The sequence below is a fragment of the Rhinoderma darwinii genome, chromosome 4 (genome assembly GCF_050947455.1).
Source record: "Rhinoderma darwinii isolate aRhiDar2 chromosome 4, aRhiDar2.hap1, whole genome shotgun sequence".
Lineage (NCBI taxonomy): Eukaryota > Metazoa > Chordata > Amphibia > Anura > Rhinodermatidae > Rhinoderma > Rhinoderma darwinii.
In genome coordinates this window covers 337,965,874-337,986,259 of record NC_134690.1, presented here as the reverse complement: position 1 = coordinate 337,986,259, position 20,386 = coordinate 337,965,874, and the positions used below count along the sequence as shown (strand labels likewise).

Here is a 20,386-nt window from a genome sequence, read left to right as displayed (position 1 = left end):
TCGATACCTACTACAGGGATAGGATAAGGTAAATCAATACAAGGCATCTTTAGAGACATAGCAAATTCCACAGACATGATATTAGCAGATGAGCCAGAATCCACGAAAGCACTGCCCGTGGCAGACCGGCCAGCAAAGGAGACCTGAAAGGGAAGCAAAATTTTATTGCGTTTCACATTAACGGGAAATACCTGTGCGCCCAAGTGACCTCCCCGATGATCACTTAGGCGCGGAAGTTTTCCGGCTTCTTATTCTTGCGCCTGGGACAGGTGTCCAGTAGATGCTTGTCGTCCCCACAGTAGAAGCAGAGACCATTCCTTCTGCGAAACTCCCTACGTTGTCGAGGGGACATGGAGGCCCCGAGTTGCATAGGTACCTCCGAGTCCTCCGTGGAGGGGCGAGGAGACGGGACCTCGGGGGGGATCGCAGAAAAGTCAGAGGGGAGCACACTGAAGCGTTCTAGCTGACGTTCCCTGAGACGTCGGTCGAGTCGTACTGCTAGGGCCATAACCTGGTCAAGGGAGTCAGACGAGGGGTAACTAACCAGCAGATCCTTCAGGGCGTCAGATAATCCTAACCTAAACTGGCACCTTAGGGCCGGATCGTTCCACTGAGAAGCTACGCACCACTTCCTAAAATCAGAACAGTATTCCTCAACCGGTCTCCTACCCTGACGTAAGGTCACCAGCTGACTCTCGGCTAAAGCAGTCCTGTCAGTCTCGTCGTAAATGAGTCCGAGGGCAGAGAAAAAACGATCAACAGAGGAAAGTTCAGGGGCGTCAGGAGCCAAGGAGAAGGCCCACTCTTGGGGCCCTTCCTGGAGTCGGGATATGATGATACCCACCCGCTGGTTCTCGGAACCTGAGGAGTGGGGCTTTAGGCGGAAATACAGTCTGCAACTCTCCCGGAAGGAGAGAAACGTCTTACGGTCCCCTGAGAACCGGTCAGGTAACTTGAGGTCGGGTTCTAGAGGTGAGGTGAGGTGTACTACTAAAGCAGCGTCACCCTGATTGACCCTTTGGGCCAGGGCCTGGACCTGTAGGGAGAGGCCCTGCATCTGCTGGGTCAGGGTCTCAAGGGGGTCCATGATAGCGTCAGCGTAGGAGAAATGGTAGACGAGGTAAGGGCTTGTAATTATGTAATGGCAGAAAGGAGGTGAAGGGAAAGTGAGCCCTAATCTACCCACCGCCCTGTCCCTGCCTACTTGCAACGACCCGCCCTAGGCGACGAGGTACAACTGGGCGGCGGTCCCTACGCTGTCTAAGTGCACAGGAAAACAAACAGGGAACACGCAAGGGAAGGGGCAGTAGCCACGGAACGCCACGAGGAAACGGAGCGGCGAACGAAAGTCAGGACCAGGACGAAGTGAGTACACCCAAGCGGGCACGGAGACAGAAGCAAGCCAGGGGCAAAGCAAAGCAGGTCAAGCAGAACTGCAGCAAGGCAGAAGCACGGCAGAAGCAGGCTGGAGCAAGCAGCAGTGGGGCCAGGAATCCAAAAGAATTACAAGCACTGAGGGAGAGAACAGGGCAGGTAATAAAGGACAGGGGGCGGAGCTAACTCCGACAGACCAGGCCGCGATAGGCTCTCCCACTCCTGAGCCTGCCACCCTGGTTGGTGGGAGATGGTGTCAGTCGAACAGGTCTGGCCTCAGGTGTGGATTGATTAATCCCAGGAGTATACCTAGATGAAGTACCTGGCAGATCCCTAACACTGCCATTCAGTATCTTTCAATGACGCAAGCAGCGCAACTACGTCATTGTGCCACTTGCGTCATTAAAAAGGTGCTGAATGGCAGGCCTGGGAGCGAACGTTTCCCTGCCTAGTGATCCATGTAATTGTCTATAGGACGCAGATACAATTATAGTTTGTTTCAGTGGCACTGCCGCTGCTGCGGAGAGGCAGAAGACTGCCACCTGAGGCGAGACGCACATCTCGCCTCATGGGCGGAGCGGCCCTGGCAATACTTACATATATATATATATATATACAGCCTTTACTTTACTCATTTTTCATGAAAAAGGGGAATCTTTTCGTTTCTTTGGAGACTCTTTATAATTAAACTTTATTAATTGTTTATGTTTTTTTAAATCCCACTAGAGAACTTGGAGCTGCAAATACATAATATTCCAAAGCATTATTGTCTGTCAGTGTATCACTGACTGGCAATCTGTAGGGCCATGTTACCAGCGACACTCGCTTATACCTATGCCTATTGCGTTGCAGGGTACCGATAGACTAACAGAAGGAGCCCTCTCACTATTGACCGTGGCATCTAAGGGTCAAACGTCCGGGATAACAGTTATCTACGATCCCGGTAGTTGCAGCAGGAGCATTGCTGTGTGTTACAGCCGTGCTCCTGTCGCCATATTCATGGGTACACTAAGCAGTATTCACGAGATAACATTGATGGATATATACAGTATGTCACTGTGCGGGATCAAGCATCCGCCATATCAGTCACTAGCCGTTAAGGGGTTAAAACTAAAAAAACTAAATAGTTTTTGGTATCCATATTACTGTCTCCCTGAATGAAAAATACTTTTTACTGAACATGGAACTGGAAACATTCGGCGTATGTCCAGGGAAAGATCCTGGTGCATGCATCAAACATATCGATATGTCCTCATTGACTTGACATGCCAAAAGTGTGTCCTTTTGGCATACATCGAAGCGTTATGCATCGGCATACCTATTTTTTTTTTTAACTACATTGAATAGTGTACTCGTAATAGTGTAAGGTTGCAGATCAGCCTTGGTGTGGGTGTTAAGAAGAACCTCAAACTCCAGAGTAATATAAAACAATGACATACTGAGGTCTGAAGTCCTGAATAGCCTGGGATCCATGGGTACATCTGTGCTGTCCCATATATTGAGGGTAAATAATAACCCACCCTTGGTATCATTCTGGTAAATAATGTGGGTATCAGGAGGACAGCATGTCTATACATAACAAGTTTAAGAACTAAAAACTACTTTAAAACTACTTTACCTCATACTTGTGGTAAACCCAGAGATCATGTAAAAAAGGTTATAAATAATCACGCATTTAACCCTTTCAGGACCAGACTAATTTTTGTTTTTATGCTTTTGTTTTTTTACTTCCCGCCTTCAAAAAGTCATAACTTTTTTATTTTTTCGTTGACACCGTCATATGAGGACTTAATTTTTAAGGCATCTTTTTGTACGTGCAAAGATGTAGTTTTTATTATTATTATTTTGGGGAATGTCTGGCAGTCATATCACTTTCTATTAACATTTTTGTTGGGGTTGAAGTGTCAAAAAAACGGACATTCGGCCATTTTTACCTTTTTTCCTGCTACTGCATTCACTGTATTTAAAAAATATTTTTAGATTTTCATAGTTCTGACATTTTCGGACACGAGGATACCTAAGTTGTTTATGTTTATTTTTGTTTATTTATTTTTAGATGTGATCTAGGGAAAGGGGTGATTTGAATTTTTGTATTTTTTAAAAATATATTTTTAACTACTTTATTTAGCCCCCTCCCCGCATGCAGGTCTCAATAGCAATCTTCCTATAGCAGTGCTGACATAGTATCTGCCAAACCGAATTTATATGTAAAGCAAAATAAAAGAGCAAATGCGTCTGGTCAGACCAACATCACAATGAGCAAAGTAAGCACCCCACGCGTATCGCTGATACACAGATCAGCTTCCTCCATGGTCCCTTTATAAGATGGGAATGAAGCAAAAAGCTTTATGTTTTCATCTTCTATTGCATTCTTTGTTTGTTTGTGGTCAATCATGGCATGTTCAGTTGGTTCCAGTAATACGTTTCTTCTATCACTGTAAAAAGTTCAAAAACTATAGAAGGAAAATAATTGTCTATATTTTTTTTTATGAAATCACTGGAATTACCACTGCAAAACATATTTCTTGTCCTGAAAACATGTCAGAAAACAACCCAGCTTTATTGATGTGCTTGGGATAAAATCATCCTTTTTCTGAAAATCAAGCTATGGCAATTTATCACACTTTCAACCAAGTAAACAAGTCCACACCGCAGACCCATGCAGCTGCCTCATTATCACTGTCCTTTTCCTTCCACAAACATCTTTAAATAAAGCACAGCTGTTAGTTTCGTAAAACGGAAAAGTGTTCTTTGCTAAAATAGGACATTGCAGATAAATTTGCCTGCTAAAAATGCAATATCATGTCTCAAAATGCTACTGAAGCAACAGCACGATCTCATCTAAAGTACTAAACCCAAAAAAAGGACTGTTCCAGATGTGATGAAAGCTTCATGTCATTAGCAGAATGTTTATTAACCAGTACAAACACTGTCATTAGTAAAAACCCATTAGAGGAAATGAAATACAAGTGCTGTGAAAAAGTATTTGCCCCTCACCTTCTTCCATTTTGCAAGTTTGTCACATTTACATGTTTTGGCTCATCCATCTAATTTCAATGTAAGATAAAGACTACACGAGTAAACACAAAATGCAGCTTTTAAATAATCATTTTATTTATTGAGGATAAAGATTTATTCAAAACCTATATCACCCATGTGAAAAAGTAATTGCCCCCCTAAACCGAATAACTAGTTGTGCCACCCTAGGTAGTAACAACTACGATAACTTGTGTTTTCCATAACTTGCGATGAGTCTTTTACAACACTGTGGAGGAATTTTTTAATTTAGCTTAATTTTGTTTCTTTTGAGACATTCAGAGGTGGACTTTTGTAAAATTGTTTCAATTTGTTTCATTTTGAATTCATTAACCTTTCTTCGCCAGTTTTCTGGTATAGAAAGTAGAAAAAGGCCCAAATGTCGCAATTTGTGGAGTAAATTGTGACTTTTGGGCATTTTACACTGACCTCACTACTTTTGGAAAAAAGGGGTGTTGCTTTACCAAAGCCCGCCAGCCACAGCCAAACAGATTTACTATAATTTACGCCAGAGAGTGGCGTACATTATAGCAGAAAGATTTCTCTCTGTGGGTCGCAGCAAAGTAGAGGCCAGTGCCAAGCCCTGTACCTTGGTTCCCCGATCAGACTACATCGGACATATTCCCCATCGGACAAAATAAAATAAACAACAAATGTACTCACCTCACCGCTCTGTTTATCCCCTCAGGCTCTCACAGCAGGCCACCACTCATACAAGGTTGGATTGGGCCCAGCCACGATTGCACAACCTGCAACCACAATTGCGGTGCACGGCCAGCAGAAAGATGCGACGCATTTATTCAGAGACGTTGGCCTCTGAATAAATGTGTCACATCTTACTCCATCGAACGGTTTATAAAGACCGGCGTATGAACCGCTGTGCATATTGCTCCAGAAACGCAATGCAACCGTGGAAATCATTGCAGATTTTCCGCAGCAGTTTTACCTGCGGATTTAGTGTGAATCATTGATTGTGGAAAATGTATATCCAGCTGTGGATTTCCTGCGGTTGTAACTGTGAAATCAAAGGGGAATTGGCATAAAAAGCACAAGAAAATACAGCTTGCGAATAGATTTTATGCTCCCTATACAAGTCTATGGGGGACAAAACAGCAGAATCCGCAACATAACTTGACACGTTGCGGATTCTAAAGTCGTACCACAGTTGCAGTTCTGTATGAATTATGTGCAGATTTTTTCCGCAGTGTCGGAATGAGATTTGTTGAAATCTCATCCACTTTGCTGCTACTGTAAACTATGCTGATTTATTGCACGTTAATCCATTGTGGAAAATCTGCAGCGTATCTGGCCTGTTGGAACATACCCTCAGAAGAGAGAACAAGAAAACAGCACAGGCACAATATGTAGTTATGACAATTTAGAAGTAGTGCAGCCTCAGGCTCTGGGCCTGTAACATCAGCACAGATTGTAAAAAGGTTTTTCACATTTTTATTGTACACTTATCCCCTTACAGTGACATAATTATTCAAGATTCTATATAATACAATGACTCATTTGTGGAAACTTTGATGTATTTCTTGATTCTGATTCTCTGTTATACCAAACATTGAATCACGCTATATAGCCAGAGTTGTGGTTTATTACTTCTCTATTATTTTAATTTCTACTCTGTATTACATGACTTATCTCATCCATGTGATATTAGTTGCTTAAAATGAATAAACATGAATAAAAGAGAACAATCCTATACGCTAAAGAAAGTTAGCAATTCAGAAATGGTGCATTATTAATGCGATCCATTCCTGTGTATTCCTAGTAATAGATGGGTAATGATATTTTTTTTGAATGTACTATAAAACCAAAATATTTTTCAGAAGAAAAAAAAGTCATCGACATTTCCAAATTTTAACCCAGTAGTTACTCAGAGATTGTCTAATGTAGGTGCATTTCCATTTGAGAAATGCATACAATCTTTTTTAATGAATATTTTTAGGATGATTGTTATTTTTGTGTTAGCACTGTATATTTGCAGGATTACATGGTCACTTTTATCATGTGTTGGGATGCACCGTTATTGCATGTTAAGACTGCCACCTGTCGTGGCTGATACATTGAGCCTGACTCTATTGCCAATGTGGGTGAAAAACTAGAGCTATCAATATACAAAGGAGGTTCTTTGGTTTAGAAATTAACTAAAACATGCAAGGCAAGGATATAAAAACAGAAAAATACTCCTATCAGATACTTCATAAAGACTGCCTTTCTGACACATAAAATGGGGTTTGAAACTAGATGCTTATTACTTACAGTCTTGTAGGCATTGCTGAAGAGGGTTTGATAACTCTGAAGGTGGTCGTGCGGAATGAGTGGCAGACCTGGTTTTCTCTTTGTCTCCTTTCTTTTTCCCTGTATCCTTTGAGTCTGCTTTCTCTGGGAAAGAAAAAAAAAAAAAGGTTCCTAAGCTAAACTTAGGCAACAAGGACCATAACAAATGTAACAAAGTGAAAATAAATGTGCAATTTGTGCGCAAACTTTTATCTTCTATTATAGAGACATGTCAGAAGAAAGTTGTTATTTTTTAATACAGAGACATGTCAGAAAATAGTATTAATGAAGGTCTGGGTGCGAAGACTACCAGCGATAACTAGAAAGAAAGGGTAGGGATGTTGTTTCGAGTGCTGTGCCCCTTCAGGTTCCGTTGGTCTCTCGTGAAACAAAAATACATTTGGAGGGCATTTTAAAGAAGCTGTATACCAAAAGGAGGCAGCTTATATAATATAAACAAATTTAGGCCCAAATTCGCCTTACGACTCCGGTGCAAATTTGGCTTTTATGTCCTAAAATTGTCCTGATGCATACGCTGATGTGCCCATACATTTTAAATGTATGCCAAAAGGGTGTGTGGGAATGTTTTGGGATGGAAGAAGGGATGCCAGCCAGGTATCTTGAGTCTGAGAGACACACTTTACTTTGTGAAGAAATTTCAAAAGTTTTTCTCATTAAATTTTTAAATACAGCATATTACAATGTTACTAAACGATAGAATTATATTACTTAATCTATAGGATATAATTTTAGAGATCCTTTAGTTATAACTTATTAAAAAAACAACGTATGGGACACATTATTAAAATGTGTTGAAAGAAAAAAATGGCTGCATTAAGATAACACACAGCTCACTGCACTTTTAATTTTGCCAATTTTAGTGTCTAAAGTTAATATTCTTCACACCTGCCCCGAGTGTCTCATTTAAAATAAGATATCAATCCTGCAATGTCAGGGCTTTCATTAGCCTAAAGAGGATTTTAACCAACAGCTTTAATTAGCATGAAAAGTCAAGTGCATGTAATGTGTTCTTTCATCCCTCTTAAATTAAATTACATAGAAATGGGTTGCAACATTTTAAGGACAGTAAAAAATCTCTAGCATAAACACCGAAAATAAAATTAGAACCTTTGCTGCCCTTTTCTGAGGGCTTAATAATAATGGGTACAGGGTTTTCTGGTTTATCATCTGATAGCTTGTTGTCTCTAGATTTTTCTTCTGCTCCAGTGGGTTTAGATTCAAATTTGTCATCGATCGGTAGCTTGAACTCCGGAACTATTCTTTTTAAGAGCTCCCACACTTCACCGAGGCAGTCGTTTCTGAAAAATGGGAAATATTGCAGTTTTGTGAAATCATATAGACATTATTAGTGTTAGTAAGGCTTCTTTCACACAATAACATTTAAGATTTGCATCTTTTTGCAATGTATCGCATTGATTAAAATCATATAGGAATTGATTCATTAGTTATTTCCAAGAGTTAAGGCCCTTTTACACAGGCCGATGATCGGTCGAATTAGTGCTCGTGCGTATGCTCATTCCTGACCATTGGCCGTGTTTCTGGCCTTACAATATTACTGTACATATCAATGTTAAAAAAACGAAACTAGTAAATTTACTTACTGTAGAGGTATAACCTCTGGTAGCCATCCAGTTAAGGCATGCAGGACAGTAAACTCTCCAAGCTCCCGTTTTGCAAATCCATTGGTACTATTTAAAAATATTATAACAAAAACTTATTTTAGAATGCAATTAATCTATTTTACTAATATCTTAAATGTAAGGTGCATTAAGATAACCTATTTCTAACAATATTCATTAAAAAATTTTCGGTTTTGCCAAATTTTATGACTGATTGCCCAATCCCTTGAAATGAATGGAAAACCTAAGATGAAGCGCCGCCATGTAGATAAGGAGTCACTTCTCCTTGTTTACTAATCCAAGCAGACACAGAGGTATGACTAATGAAGTAGAATAGGCAAGATAGAAACATATGAGCAAAATAAGAAGAGGGAAACGAGAGCAAGAAGTATTTTATATTATTGTATGCATGCTCAGTAACCAGGTGACCATAACATTTGCTCATAGGCTCCGAAATGGCCCACAACGGTTGCAAGTTCCTGCCCCCAATTACTGTAGGAACAGCCGTCTGGAGCAAAAACTGATGTTCGGACATGTAAAAAATGAAAATTCATGACCACATGACCTTATTATTTGTGTAGAGAGTAACTTTAAAGTGTCACTATTGTTAAACTTTGTTATAGTGACATGTCAGAAGTTTTGCTTGGCGGGTAAACAGGGGCTAAAACCCCCACAGATCGCTGAAGTAAAGAGGAAGAAGTGGTCGGCTGAGTATTGTGCCCCTGTGGCTGTGACTGGATTTGCTCTGCTTCCTTCGGAGAAATGAGGTTAGTATTGTTCGGGCTCATAGAAAGTCTTTAAGTAAAGCCAAGCAAGTGCGATCAAACCTGAAGGGACACATTTGTGGGGGTCTCAGCACCCTGATAACACATCTGACATGTGACTATGGCATGTAAGAAGTTTTCTAAAACAGTATGCACCCTAAAATGATTTATAATAGAGTGAGCGCTTGTCCTTTGGAAAAAGCTTTAACTGAATGGTATGAACCTAGAAATAGTTAGACGTGTTCTTACTTTTAATATAGTTCCATGTTTATTTTTAAATATGACTTGACCAAAGCAATGGGAAATGTACATGACAAAGCAGTTGGAAAGGGATCTATGATCTCCAAGGCAACTGCTATTTTTTGTTCACACAGTAATTGATAAGTCCAGGTTAGGTTGATATGTTTGCTCAAATACAAAATAATTATTAAAAAAATAATAAGCAAAATGCATTATATATGTGTAACATTATCACGTATCAACAGTGTATTAAATGTGTGTTCACGTTGGCTAATTTCTCTATACGCCTTTTGTTTCAAAGTTTTATTTGTATCGAAGTATAGATTGAATATTGACGAAACCTTGCAAACGCTGTAATACAGTTTGATTTTAATCATGTATTCAGCAACACCTACTCTGTGCCCCGCAGAGAACTAAAAAAAACTTCAGACGTGTCCTTATTCCGTTATGATGAAAGACTACATGAGAAGCTGGAACTGCATCGCCAACTAATTTATGCAAATAATTATAATGATAGGTACATTGATTTTTTTTTTCTTAGATTATTTAAAAATATTAAAAAATATTATCTAAGAAAGTCTTTTTTACACACCTTTTGTATCAGAACCTTACAGTTTGTATTCTGGGTCTGAGTAAGGAGAGACTTTCTTAGTGTATACTGATAGGCCTTGTTCACACAGTGCGGATTTACTGCAGATTTTGCTAGTATTTTTCAAGACAAAACCAGGAACAGAACATAAACAGAAGAAATATATAAAGGAAGGTCATAAAGTGTCTCCCCTCCAGGATCCAAAAAATGCAAGCAAAATCTGCAGCAAATCTACACTGTGTGAACAAGGCCATATGCTGTACACATGAATAGAATTGTCTGGCATGTTAAACAGTTTCAAATCCCTTTAATGAAAGTTATTTTCTACAAGCCATTTGTAACATTGAAGAAAAAGAATTCCGTGAAGAATGATGGACAAGAAAGCTAACAAATTAAATATAATATACATCAAAATGTAAATTTGACATACTCTACACTTGCAAGCTTAATGATAGCCTTGGACAATAGCATTGGCCATAACTCAGCTTCACAGGTAGTTGCTGGGAGTAGTAACTTGTCATCTTCACTGAACGGTAGAGTATCATCCACAACAATTTTTCTCCAGCAACCCTGAGAATAAAGCAGAAAAAGCAAAGTAATGAATAGAAACTATGATTCAGAGCAAGTTATCCATCTCTCCTACACAAAACACTTCCATTGTTTTCCTGCTGTGGGCCGAGAGAAATTATTGAAGGCTTAAATGAAGAGAAGGCACCAAGATTGTAGCTTAGGCACCACACACGCATGCTTTATGTGACAGCCACTGATAATTTGTCCTAATTTGGTAACCCGCTCACTTCGCTTCCGACTTTGTTGCTTGTACTTCAGTATATATAAATATCATTGCCAAATGAAGCCGCAACATACCATTTATTCTAAACAATTGCACTAAAGCTTTAATTTGTCTCTTGAACACATCTGCAGAATGTATTGTTAAAATGGGGGATTCTCAAATTAAATATATGCATGCAAACGCAGAAACAGAATGTCAGAAAAAAACTCTAAACAATAACATGGAGAAGAGGGTGGAGGTGACAATCTACTGTTGCTCCAACAAATAGAATATTTTGTGCATTTATCAGTAATATGGTTTATCACCTGGGCTGCCAATAATCGGGTCCTCATATAGTATAAATCCCTAATGACTAATATTAATAATACCTGAACAGCATCTCCTTTATCTTCATTTTTCACGAGAGTTTTGTATATATTAAGGGGGTTTCCCACCAAAGAAATTGATGGCATATACAGTACACCGGAGCGGGTCAGCTGCCTCAGCTGTTTCAGGACCTCCCATAATTTAGAATGGTGGGAGCCATGACACACACTTCCATTTCTATATTTAATCTACACGGCTGGTGGCCTCCTTACCTGGTAACTTTAGGGGTCAGGAGCTCCTTGTTATCTTGGGACCCCCAATTATTAGACATTAATGGAATATCCTTTGATGGACTGGTGAAGTACTTCCAGTATAACATGACTGGTAGGAACATAGTACCACAATGTTATATATGTAAATAATATTTGTGTAAGATTGTGTAAGATTGTGTAAGAACGGCACTGTCGCTTTAAGTACTTATGCACACGACCGTAGCTGTGTGCACGGTCCGTGATTACGGCACAGATGGGCAGCAGAGTGTCATTCGCGGGCCGTCCAAAATCACGGACCGTGCACACACAAGATGTGCATTCATTTCAATCAGCCCGGACCGCAATTGCGGACCTTATAATGACATGACTTATTTTTTTTGCAGTCCAGTCTCCGGGCAATGCACGGACCGTGGAAATCACGGTCGTGTGCATTGGCCCATAGGATAGCATGTGTTCTATACTATCCGCAACTGTGGCTCCGCAATTGCGGATAGTATACGGCCGTAAAACTATGGTCGTGTGCATGACGCCTTAGTACAGTGTATTGATGTTTAGTTTACTTGTTTTCCTTCACAGGTCTAGCTCCTGGAGTAAGGATGATGTTATGTTATTCATATATGTGAATGTTTTTAGACATCATACTTTATTTTGTACTTGCAGGCATTCACTTGATGTTATGTAGGGCTCCATTTATTGTACAGGCACCGGGAAGAACGACCCAGATGCCATCTTGGAGTACACTTTCTGCACCAATAGAATTGTGAGGATGCAACCAGCGTAGGTACGCTTCGTGCCTCAACCTGTGGCGTGCTTAACTAATAAAAGACCAGCTATTTCCACCAAGCAGGGTCAGTGTACTGCTCGGGCTATGGCCCTGGAGGAGAAGCTGTTGTAGTGATGGCAAGACGAGATGCCAGGGAGCCTCCTCACTTGCTGAAAGAGTGGTGACTTTGGGTGGAGATGACAGGGAGCCTCCCCACAAGCAGGAAAAAAATGTAGATAGAAAGGTTGAGTTGCCAGCGAGCCTCCCCATGAGAGCGATTGCTGTTCAGTGGGTGGAAGTTGCTAGGGAGCCTCCCCGCAAGCAAGATAAAGGGTCAGAGAGAGAAAAGGACCTTGAAATCAAAGAGGAAGCTACCACTCAATCAGGGAGGAGTTAAAGCTCTGACTTGGAGTCAAATTGTAAGCCACCATTGCTGCATTGCCTTTGACTGCATTTAACCGCCATTATCCGTATTACGGCTGTTTTAGGAGACTGTGCCTCTGACCTGAGAAGTTGTTCACACCCCAAGTGGGCGTTTCTGTTATATCACCTGTAAGTTAACGGACTGTTCATTGCATCACATGGGTGTCCTGTTTTAAATTGCGACTAAACCTGCATTGACTTACCCATATGGGATTTGTATAATCAGCGCCAATTATACAGAGATGATCAGCACCACAGAGGCGCTGCTAATCTTTCCCTCAAAAGTGATCTGCTTGGTAATTATGTTTATTTTTAACAACAGGAAGTGCAGCCATATTGGTTGTTGTCTTTGAATTTGCCCCATGTTCTGTGGCAGCTGAAGTGTGTGTTATACGGAATAATATACCTCAGACTACAAATTATTAAATGTAACAGAATATTATAGTATTAAGTATATTAGAAGTCACCGTGGAATTTCCTGACCTGTATATAAGGATTCATCCTGCAGCCTTGTAATTTCTATAAACTCCTCAGTAATCTAAAATATTCTTATCATTTACAGCTGAACGTACGTTACTTTATAGAAAGAAAGAAAGAAAGAAAGAAATATATACACACTCAGTCTCATTCATTCACATGGTGTATCATCCTGATTAAGAGTCTGATATGGTCTCGTGACTCGTTGGTGACTTTTGCACTTAAAGCTATTGCAACTTGATATCAAACCTATTGAAGTGTATCAGTAATTTTAACATATGGCTGAATAATGTGAAGCTATTTTAGAGTCCACAGTCTCGACTTCAATACATTTACAGTTGATTATTGATGGTGAAAACATGCTACATGAACAACAAGGAAATAAGAGCTTCCTTATAACTGGAATATATGTATGCTAATTGTTTACCTTTACAAACATTTTGTTTTACTGTTGTAAAATGTGTTCCAAAAGGAAGAAACTGTCCCTTTAGTGGCACCTATATCTACCATATCAGTCAATGTCCAACCCACTAAAGAGCCTTGATAAAATGACTCTAGTTATAAGCCAAACCAGAGACACCCATCTGTAGACAGCACGGTTTCGGAGGCTGGTCAGCTGTTTTCATTACCTTCTGAGAGACTTTACTGTGCTTTTACTTACATATTTGTATATTATATATATATATATATATATATATATATATATATATATATATATATATATACACAGTGAAGGAAATAAGTATTTGATCCCTTGCTGATTTTGTAAGTTTGGCCACTGTCAAAGACATGAACAGTCTAGAATTTTTAGGCTAGGTTAATTTTACCAGTGAGAGATAGATTATATTAAAAAAAAAAAAGAAAATCACATAGTCAAAATTATATATATTTATTTGCGTTGTGCACAGGGAAATAAGTATTTGATCCCTTTGGCAAACCAGACTTAATACTTGGTGGCAAAACCCTTGTTGGCAAGCACAGCAGTCAGACGTTTTTCATAGTTGATGATGAGGTTTGCACACATGTTAGATGGAATTTTGGCCCACTCCTCTTTGCAGATCATCTGTAAATCATTACGATTTTGAGGCTGTCACTTGGCAACTCGGATCTTCAGCTCCCTCCATAAGTTTTCGATGGGATTAAGGTCTGGAGACTGGCTAGGCCACTCCATGACCTTAATGTGCTTCTTTTTGAGCCACTCCTTTGTTGCCTTGGCTGTATGTTTCGGGTCATTGTCGTGCTGGAAGACCCAGCCACGAGTCATTTTTAATGTCCTGGTGGAGGGAAGGAGGTTGTTACTCAGGATTTGACGGTACATGGCTCCATCCATTCTCCCATTGATGCGGTGAAGTAGTCCTGTGCCCTTAGCAGAGAAACACCCCCAAAACATAATGTTTCCACCTCCATGCTTGACAGTGGGGACGGTGTTCTTTGGGTCATAGGCAGCATTTCTCTTCCTCCAAACACGGCGAGTTGAGTTAATGCCAAAGAGCTCAATTTTAGTCTCATCTGACCACAGCACCTTCTCCCAATCACTCTCAGAATCATCCAGATGTTCATTTGCAAACTTCAGACGGGCCTATACATGTGCCTTCTTGAGCAGGGGGACCTTGCGGGCACTGCAGGATTTTAATCCATTACGGCGTAATATGTTACCAATGGTTTTCTTGGTGACTGTGGTCCCAGCTGTCTTGAGATCATTAACAAGTTCCCCCCGTGTAGTTTTCGGCTGAGCTCTCACCTTCCTCAGGATCAAGGATACCCCACGAGGTGAGATTTTGCATGGAGCCCCAGATCGATGTCGATTGACAGTCATTTTGTATGTCTTCCATTTACTTACTATTGCACCAACAGTTGTCTCCTTCTCACCCAGCGTCTTACTTATGGTTTTGTAGCCCATTCCAGCCTTGTGCAGGTCTATGATCTTGTCCCTGACATCCTTAGAAAGCTCTTTGGTCTTGCCCATGTTGTAGAGGTTAGAGTCAGACTGATTCATTGAGTCTGTGGACAGGAGTCTTTTATACAGGTGACCATGTAAGAGCTGTCTTTAATGCAGGCACCAAGTTGATTTGGAGCGTGTAACTGGTCTGGAGGAGGCTGAACTCTTAATGGTTGGTAGGGGTTCAAATACTTATTTCTCTGTGCACATTGCAAATAAATATATAGAATTTTGACTATGTGATTTTCTTTTTTTTTTAATATATAATCTATTTCTCACTGGTAAAATGAACCTAGCCTAAAAATTCTAGACTGTTCATGTCTTTGACAGTGGGCAAACTTACAAAATCAGCAAGGGATCAAATACTTATTTCCTTCACTGTATATATATATATATATATATATATATATATATATATATATATATGTATATATATATATATATATATATATATATACATACAGGGTGGGCCATTTATATGGATACACCTAAATAAAATGGGAATGGTTGGTGATATTAACTTCCTGTTTGTGGCACATTAGTATATGGGAGGGGGGAAACTTTTCAAGCTGGGTGTTGACCATGGCGGCCATTTTGAAGTCGGCCATTTTGTATCCAACTTTAGTTTTTTCAATGGGAAGAGGGTCATGTGACACATCAAACTTATCGAGAATTTCACAAGAAAAACAATGGAGTGCTTGGTTTTAACGTTACTTTATTCTTTCATGAATTATTTACAAGTTTCTGACACTTATAAAATGTGTATAAAAAAGTGCTGCCCATTGTGTTGGATTGTCTATGCAACCCTCTTCTCCCACTCTTCACACACTGATCGCAACACCGCAGCGGGATCCAGCGGGATGCGCGTGTACAAGCTCCCAATGTCAATAGTGGCCAACTTGAAATGTGATTGCCAACCAAAATCCATTATAATGGACAGAAAATCTTTGGTGTCCTGTAAATATGATGGTATGTTCTTAAATAGGGGACGTAGCAGGAAAGAGGTCAGTGACAGAGCCCATTCCTGCCACAATAGGGCGACCTGGTGGACAGATCATAGATTTATCTATTTTTTGAATGATGTACCAATATGGTTTTTTAGGTAGGGGTATAATCAATTTCTCTACAAATCGATCAGAGAAAAATCCTCCTTCAACTCCTCTTCTCAATAATGATTGTAATGTTCCCAGGTATGTCATGGTTGGATCCTTATTTAATAATTTGTAAACTGTACGGTCATCCAATTGGCGGTGTGCCTCCTCTATGTAATATTCTTTTGACAGAAGTACAATATTCCTGTAAAGGATCTGCCAGGCACTACGTCTGTGGATACTCCCAGGATTAATCAATCGACACCTGAGGCCAGACCTCTTAGACTGACACCTGCTCCCACCAATCAGGGTGGCAGCCTCAGGAGTGGGAGAGCCTATCGCGGCCTGGTCAGTCGGAGTTAGCTCCGCCCCCTGTCCATTTATACCTGCCGTTTTCTCTTCCTCATTGCTTGTGATTCTTCCTGGTTTCCTGGCCCCACTGCTGCCTTGCTCCAGCCTGCTTCTGCCGTGCTTCAGCCTTGCTTCAGTTCCGGCTTATCCTGCTTCGCTCTGCCCCCGGCTTGCTTCCTGCTCCGTGCTCTGCGTTTGTATACTTCATTACATCCTGATCCTGACTGCTCGTTCACCACTCCGTTCCCTCACGGTGTTCCGTGGGCTACTGCCCCTTCCCTTGCTTGTTCCCTGTTTGTATCCCCTTGCACTTAGTCAGCGTAGCGACCGCCGCCAAGTTGTACCCCGTCGCCTAGGGCGGGTCGTTGCAAGTAGGCAGGGACAGGGCGGTGGGTAGATTAGGGCTCACTTGTTCCCTTCACCTCCTTCCGCCATTACAATTCCCTCCCTTGTCCACCGGCTTTAGGACAATATTCTTATTAGAACTCAACCACTTGCGCTCTTTTCGTTTTTCAATCGACAAATTTGAGGTGACAGTGGGATATTTTAAACACTTCACTTCTCGTATGACCCCTTTAAAGAACAAGTCCAAAGAAGAACCGGCAGGCAAGGGAGGATTAAAGGTGGATGGAACTCCACCCGTGAATCTTTCACCACTACAAGATGTTTCATCACAATATGGATTATCCAAAGGGATATCCATAGGTGTATGCAACATATTAATGTCAACCTGACTGAAATTCCCGCTGAGACTGAAACCCAAATTGCCAACCCTAACCCTTTCCTCACCTATTGAGGGCACTTGATCCTGAATCTGATTCGAGAAAATGTGATGTCAATTCATTTTACGTACTGACCTATATAAATCAATTTCAAATTTATTGTAGTCAAAATCCGTAGTAATACAATAATTGAGACCTTTAGAGAGTAAAGAAATGCAAACTGGTGACAAAATTAAATTAGTGAGATTCACCACAGTAATCTCATTTCCAGCAATGGTAGTGTCAGGATCTATGTCGACTCCAGGAGACGATGTGGCAAACACGCTCGCTCTGTAGACACAGGTAAGGGCTGGCCGAGACTTATGCAACTTATGAACGAGTGCCACGGTAATGATTACCGGGGCATGTGTTTTGCAGGTATTGTTCACATAAAACTACCCCATCAGGGGGAGATAAACATTGGACCTTATTGCAAAAGGAGGATGAGATTATTTTAAAAACAGAGGCACTGTGACCGCTGGGTCTTAATGAACGCAACGATCTCAGTTCCTTCTTAATATAAATGTTGTTACATTTTCTTATATTTAATGTGCACAGTATGCTTCTGTTACACTGTACAATTTTGCTGTTTATTGTTGTGCATCCTTTTGCTACCTTTACGGAAAAGGGTATTAATGTAAGCTGATGAAGAGCATGATATAAAAGGAGCAAAGAGGAAGTGACGCAAGGGCTTTGAAAAAGCGCATGTAGCGCGAAACGGTCGTAAGCTTCTCTACACCTAACAGACCGAGATCACTTTCAATAAACCTATTTATTGCCACTAACGGTGAGTGCCTCGAATTTCTACCTTCTACATAAAGTTTCAAGCGTGCCGCACCCCCCCCCCCCGTGGGCAACAATTTGACAGCCTATTCCACATGTTTAAGCCAGTAAGGATCCATATGCAGAGATTGCCAGCCTTCTTTCTCTTCATTCATCTCTCTTTACAGAGATGCTGATTTCATTTTTCAGCAGAACTTGGCACCTGCCCACACTGCCAAAAGTACCAATACCTGGTTAAGTAACCACAGTACCACTGTGCTTGATTGGCCAGCAAACTCGCCTGATCTAGACCGCATAGAGAATCTATGGGGTATTGTCAAGAGGAAGATGAGAGACACCAAACCCAACAATGCAGATGAGCTGACGGCCGCTATCACAGCAACCTGGGCTTCCATAACACCTCAGCAGTGCCACAGGCTGATCGCCTCCATGCCACGCCGCATTGATGAAGTAATTCATGCAAAAGGAGCCCTGACCAAGTATTGAGTGCATATACTGAACATACTTTTCAGTCGTTAATTTCGGTATTAAAAATCATTTTTCAAATTGGGCTTTTATAATATTCTAATTTTATGAGACACTACATTTTGGGTTTTCAATAACTGTTACCATAATCATCAACATTAAAAGAAAAAAAGGATGGAAATAGATCACTGTGTGTGTAATAAATCTATATAATATATGAGTTTCACTTTTTGAATTGAATTACTGAAATAAACGAACTTTTTGATGATATTCTAATTCATTGAGAAGGACTAATATATATATAAAAATGTAAGTGAAAGCACAGTAAAGTCTGTATATATACACGTTCAGAATTCTGCTGGTTGTCCTGAGAAAAACAGGTATTTAGCTCCACTCTGCTGTCCTAACAGAGTCCTTTGAAACAGTCAACTGAGTTCCCATAATGCACTGTCTTTTGCTAATCAGGAACTTAGTGGAATTCTAAATTTAGTTTTACACATGAAGACACCATTTGGGTAGATTTATGAATACTGTCTTAAAGAGGCTCTGTCACCAGATTTTGCAGCCCCTATCTGCTATTGCAGCAGATCGGCGCTGCAATGTAGATTACAGTAACGTTTTTATTTTTAAAAAACGAGCATTTTTGGCCAAGTTATGACCATTTTCGTATTTATGCAAATGAGGCTTGCAAAAGTACAACTGGGCGTGTTGAAAAGTAAAAGTACAACTGGGCGTGTATTATGTGCGTACATCGGGGCGTGTTTACTACTTTTACTAGCTGGGCGTTGTGTATAGAAGTGTCATCCACTTCTCTTCACAACGCCCAGCTTCTGGCAGTGCAGCACTGTGACGTCACTCACAGGTCCTGCATCGTGTCGGCACCAGAGGCTACAGTTGATTCTGCAGCAGCATCAGCATTTGCAGGTAAGTAGCTACATCGACTTACCTGCAAACGCCGATGCTGCTGCAGAATCATCTGTAGCCTCTGGTGCCGACACGATGCAGGACCTGTGAGTGACGTCACAGTGCTGCACTGCCAGAAGCTGGGCGTTCTGAAGAGAAGTGGATGACACTTCTATACACAACGCCCAGCTAGTAAAAGTAGTAAACACGCCCCGATGTACGCACATAATACACGCCCAGTTGTACTTTTACTTTTCAACACGCCCAGTTGTACTTTTGCAAGCCTCATTTGCATAAATACGAAAATGGTCATAACTTGGCCAAAAATGCTCGTTTTTTAAAAATAAAAACGTTACTGTAATCTACATTGCAGCGCCTATCTGCTGCAATAGCAGATAGGGGCTGCAAAATCTGGTGACAGAGCCTCTTTAAATCTATCACAATGACACAGGTGGCATGATAATTTTGGTGCATCTTTCTAGACATGTAAGAAACTTTTTTCTTGCTTATACCACCTCTTGGCTCGTGTAATTTACACCAATAATTTGCGCCAAAAGAATGGCGAACGCAATTAATAAATGTGGTACATTTGGCAACTTCTGAGCCACACCCCTTTTTCTAGACACTTTTTCAAACTGGCTAGTGGGGTGTAAAAGTGTCTTAAACAATAATAAATCTGGCGCATGGCATGTACACCAGTTTGTAATTGAAAACTAGTACAAGATAAGTAAAGCAATGTTACTTAACCTTTTACCTTTTGTAGATTTTAACTATGTGTTGTTTGATTTTTTTAAAGTAATAATTATTCTTGAATACTATTCATCCAATTTATTATTGTGTTTTGCTTCTACAAGGAATATATGTATGATCCTACAAAAATAATATGTAGACTTGAAAACTTTCCTAAAGTGCATTTAATTACTTACCATCCAATATAGTTTCACAATATATTTCCCATAGCTGTTGTAGAGGGGAATGTGCCCCTTTACGGCTTTACAAAGGGCATAGATGTGTTCCCATGGCTTCCATGCCAGAACTGGTGGTTCTGTGGATGTTGTTTTATTTTCAGTCAGATTTTCATTGTAAATTCTCCAGACGGCACTGACCTCACTTATTATCCACCTCATGAG

The 20,386-nt window shown here is 40.5% G+C and overlaps 1 protein-coding gene across 3 annotated transcripts in view; it reads right to left on the bottom strand.

The window, feature by feature from the left end:
- ADGB (androglobin) overlaps positions 1–20,386 on the bottom strand; it is a 235,963-nt gene that overhangs the window by 138,521 nt on the left and 77,056 nt on the right. For all 3 annotated transcript variants that reach the window (XR_012883227.1, XM_075862862.1, XM_075862863.1), the window contains exons 5-9: positions 20,183–20,386; positions 10,360–10,499; positions 8,319–8,405; positions 7,825–8,015; positions 6,679–6,801 (exon numbers count right to left, since the gene is read on the bottom strand). Coding sequence is in view for 2 of the 3 variants with exons in the window: in XM_075862862.1 (XP_075718977.1) it covers positions 6,679–6,801; positions 7,825–8,015; positions 8,319–8,405; positions 10,360–10,499; positions 20,183–20,386 (745 nt within the window). In the remaining variant the exon portion in view is untranslated. The remainder of the gene's footprint in view (positions 1–6,678; positions 6,802–7,824; positions 8,016–8,318; positions 8,406–10,359; positions 10,500–20,182) is intronic.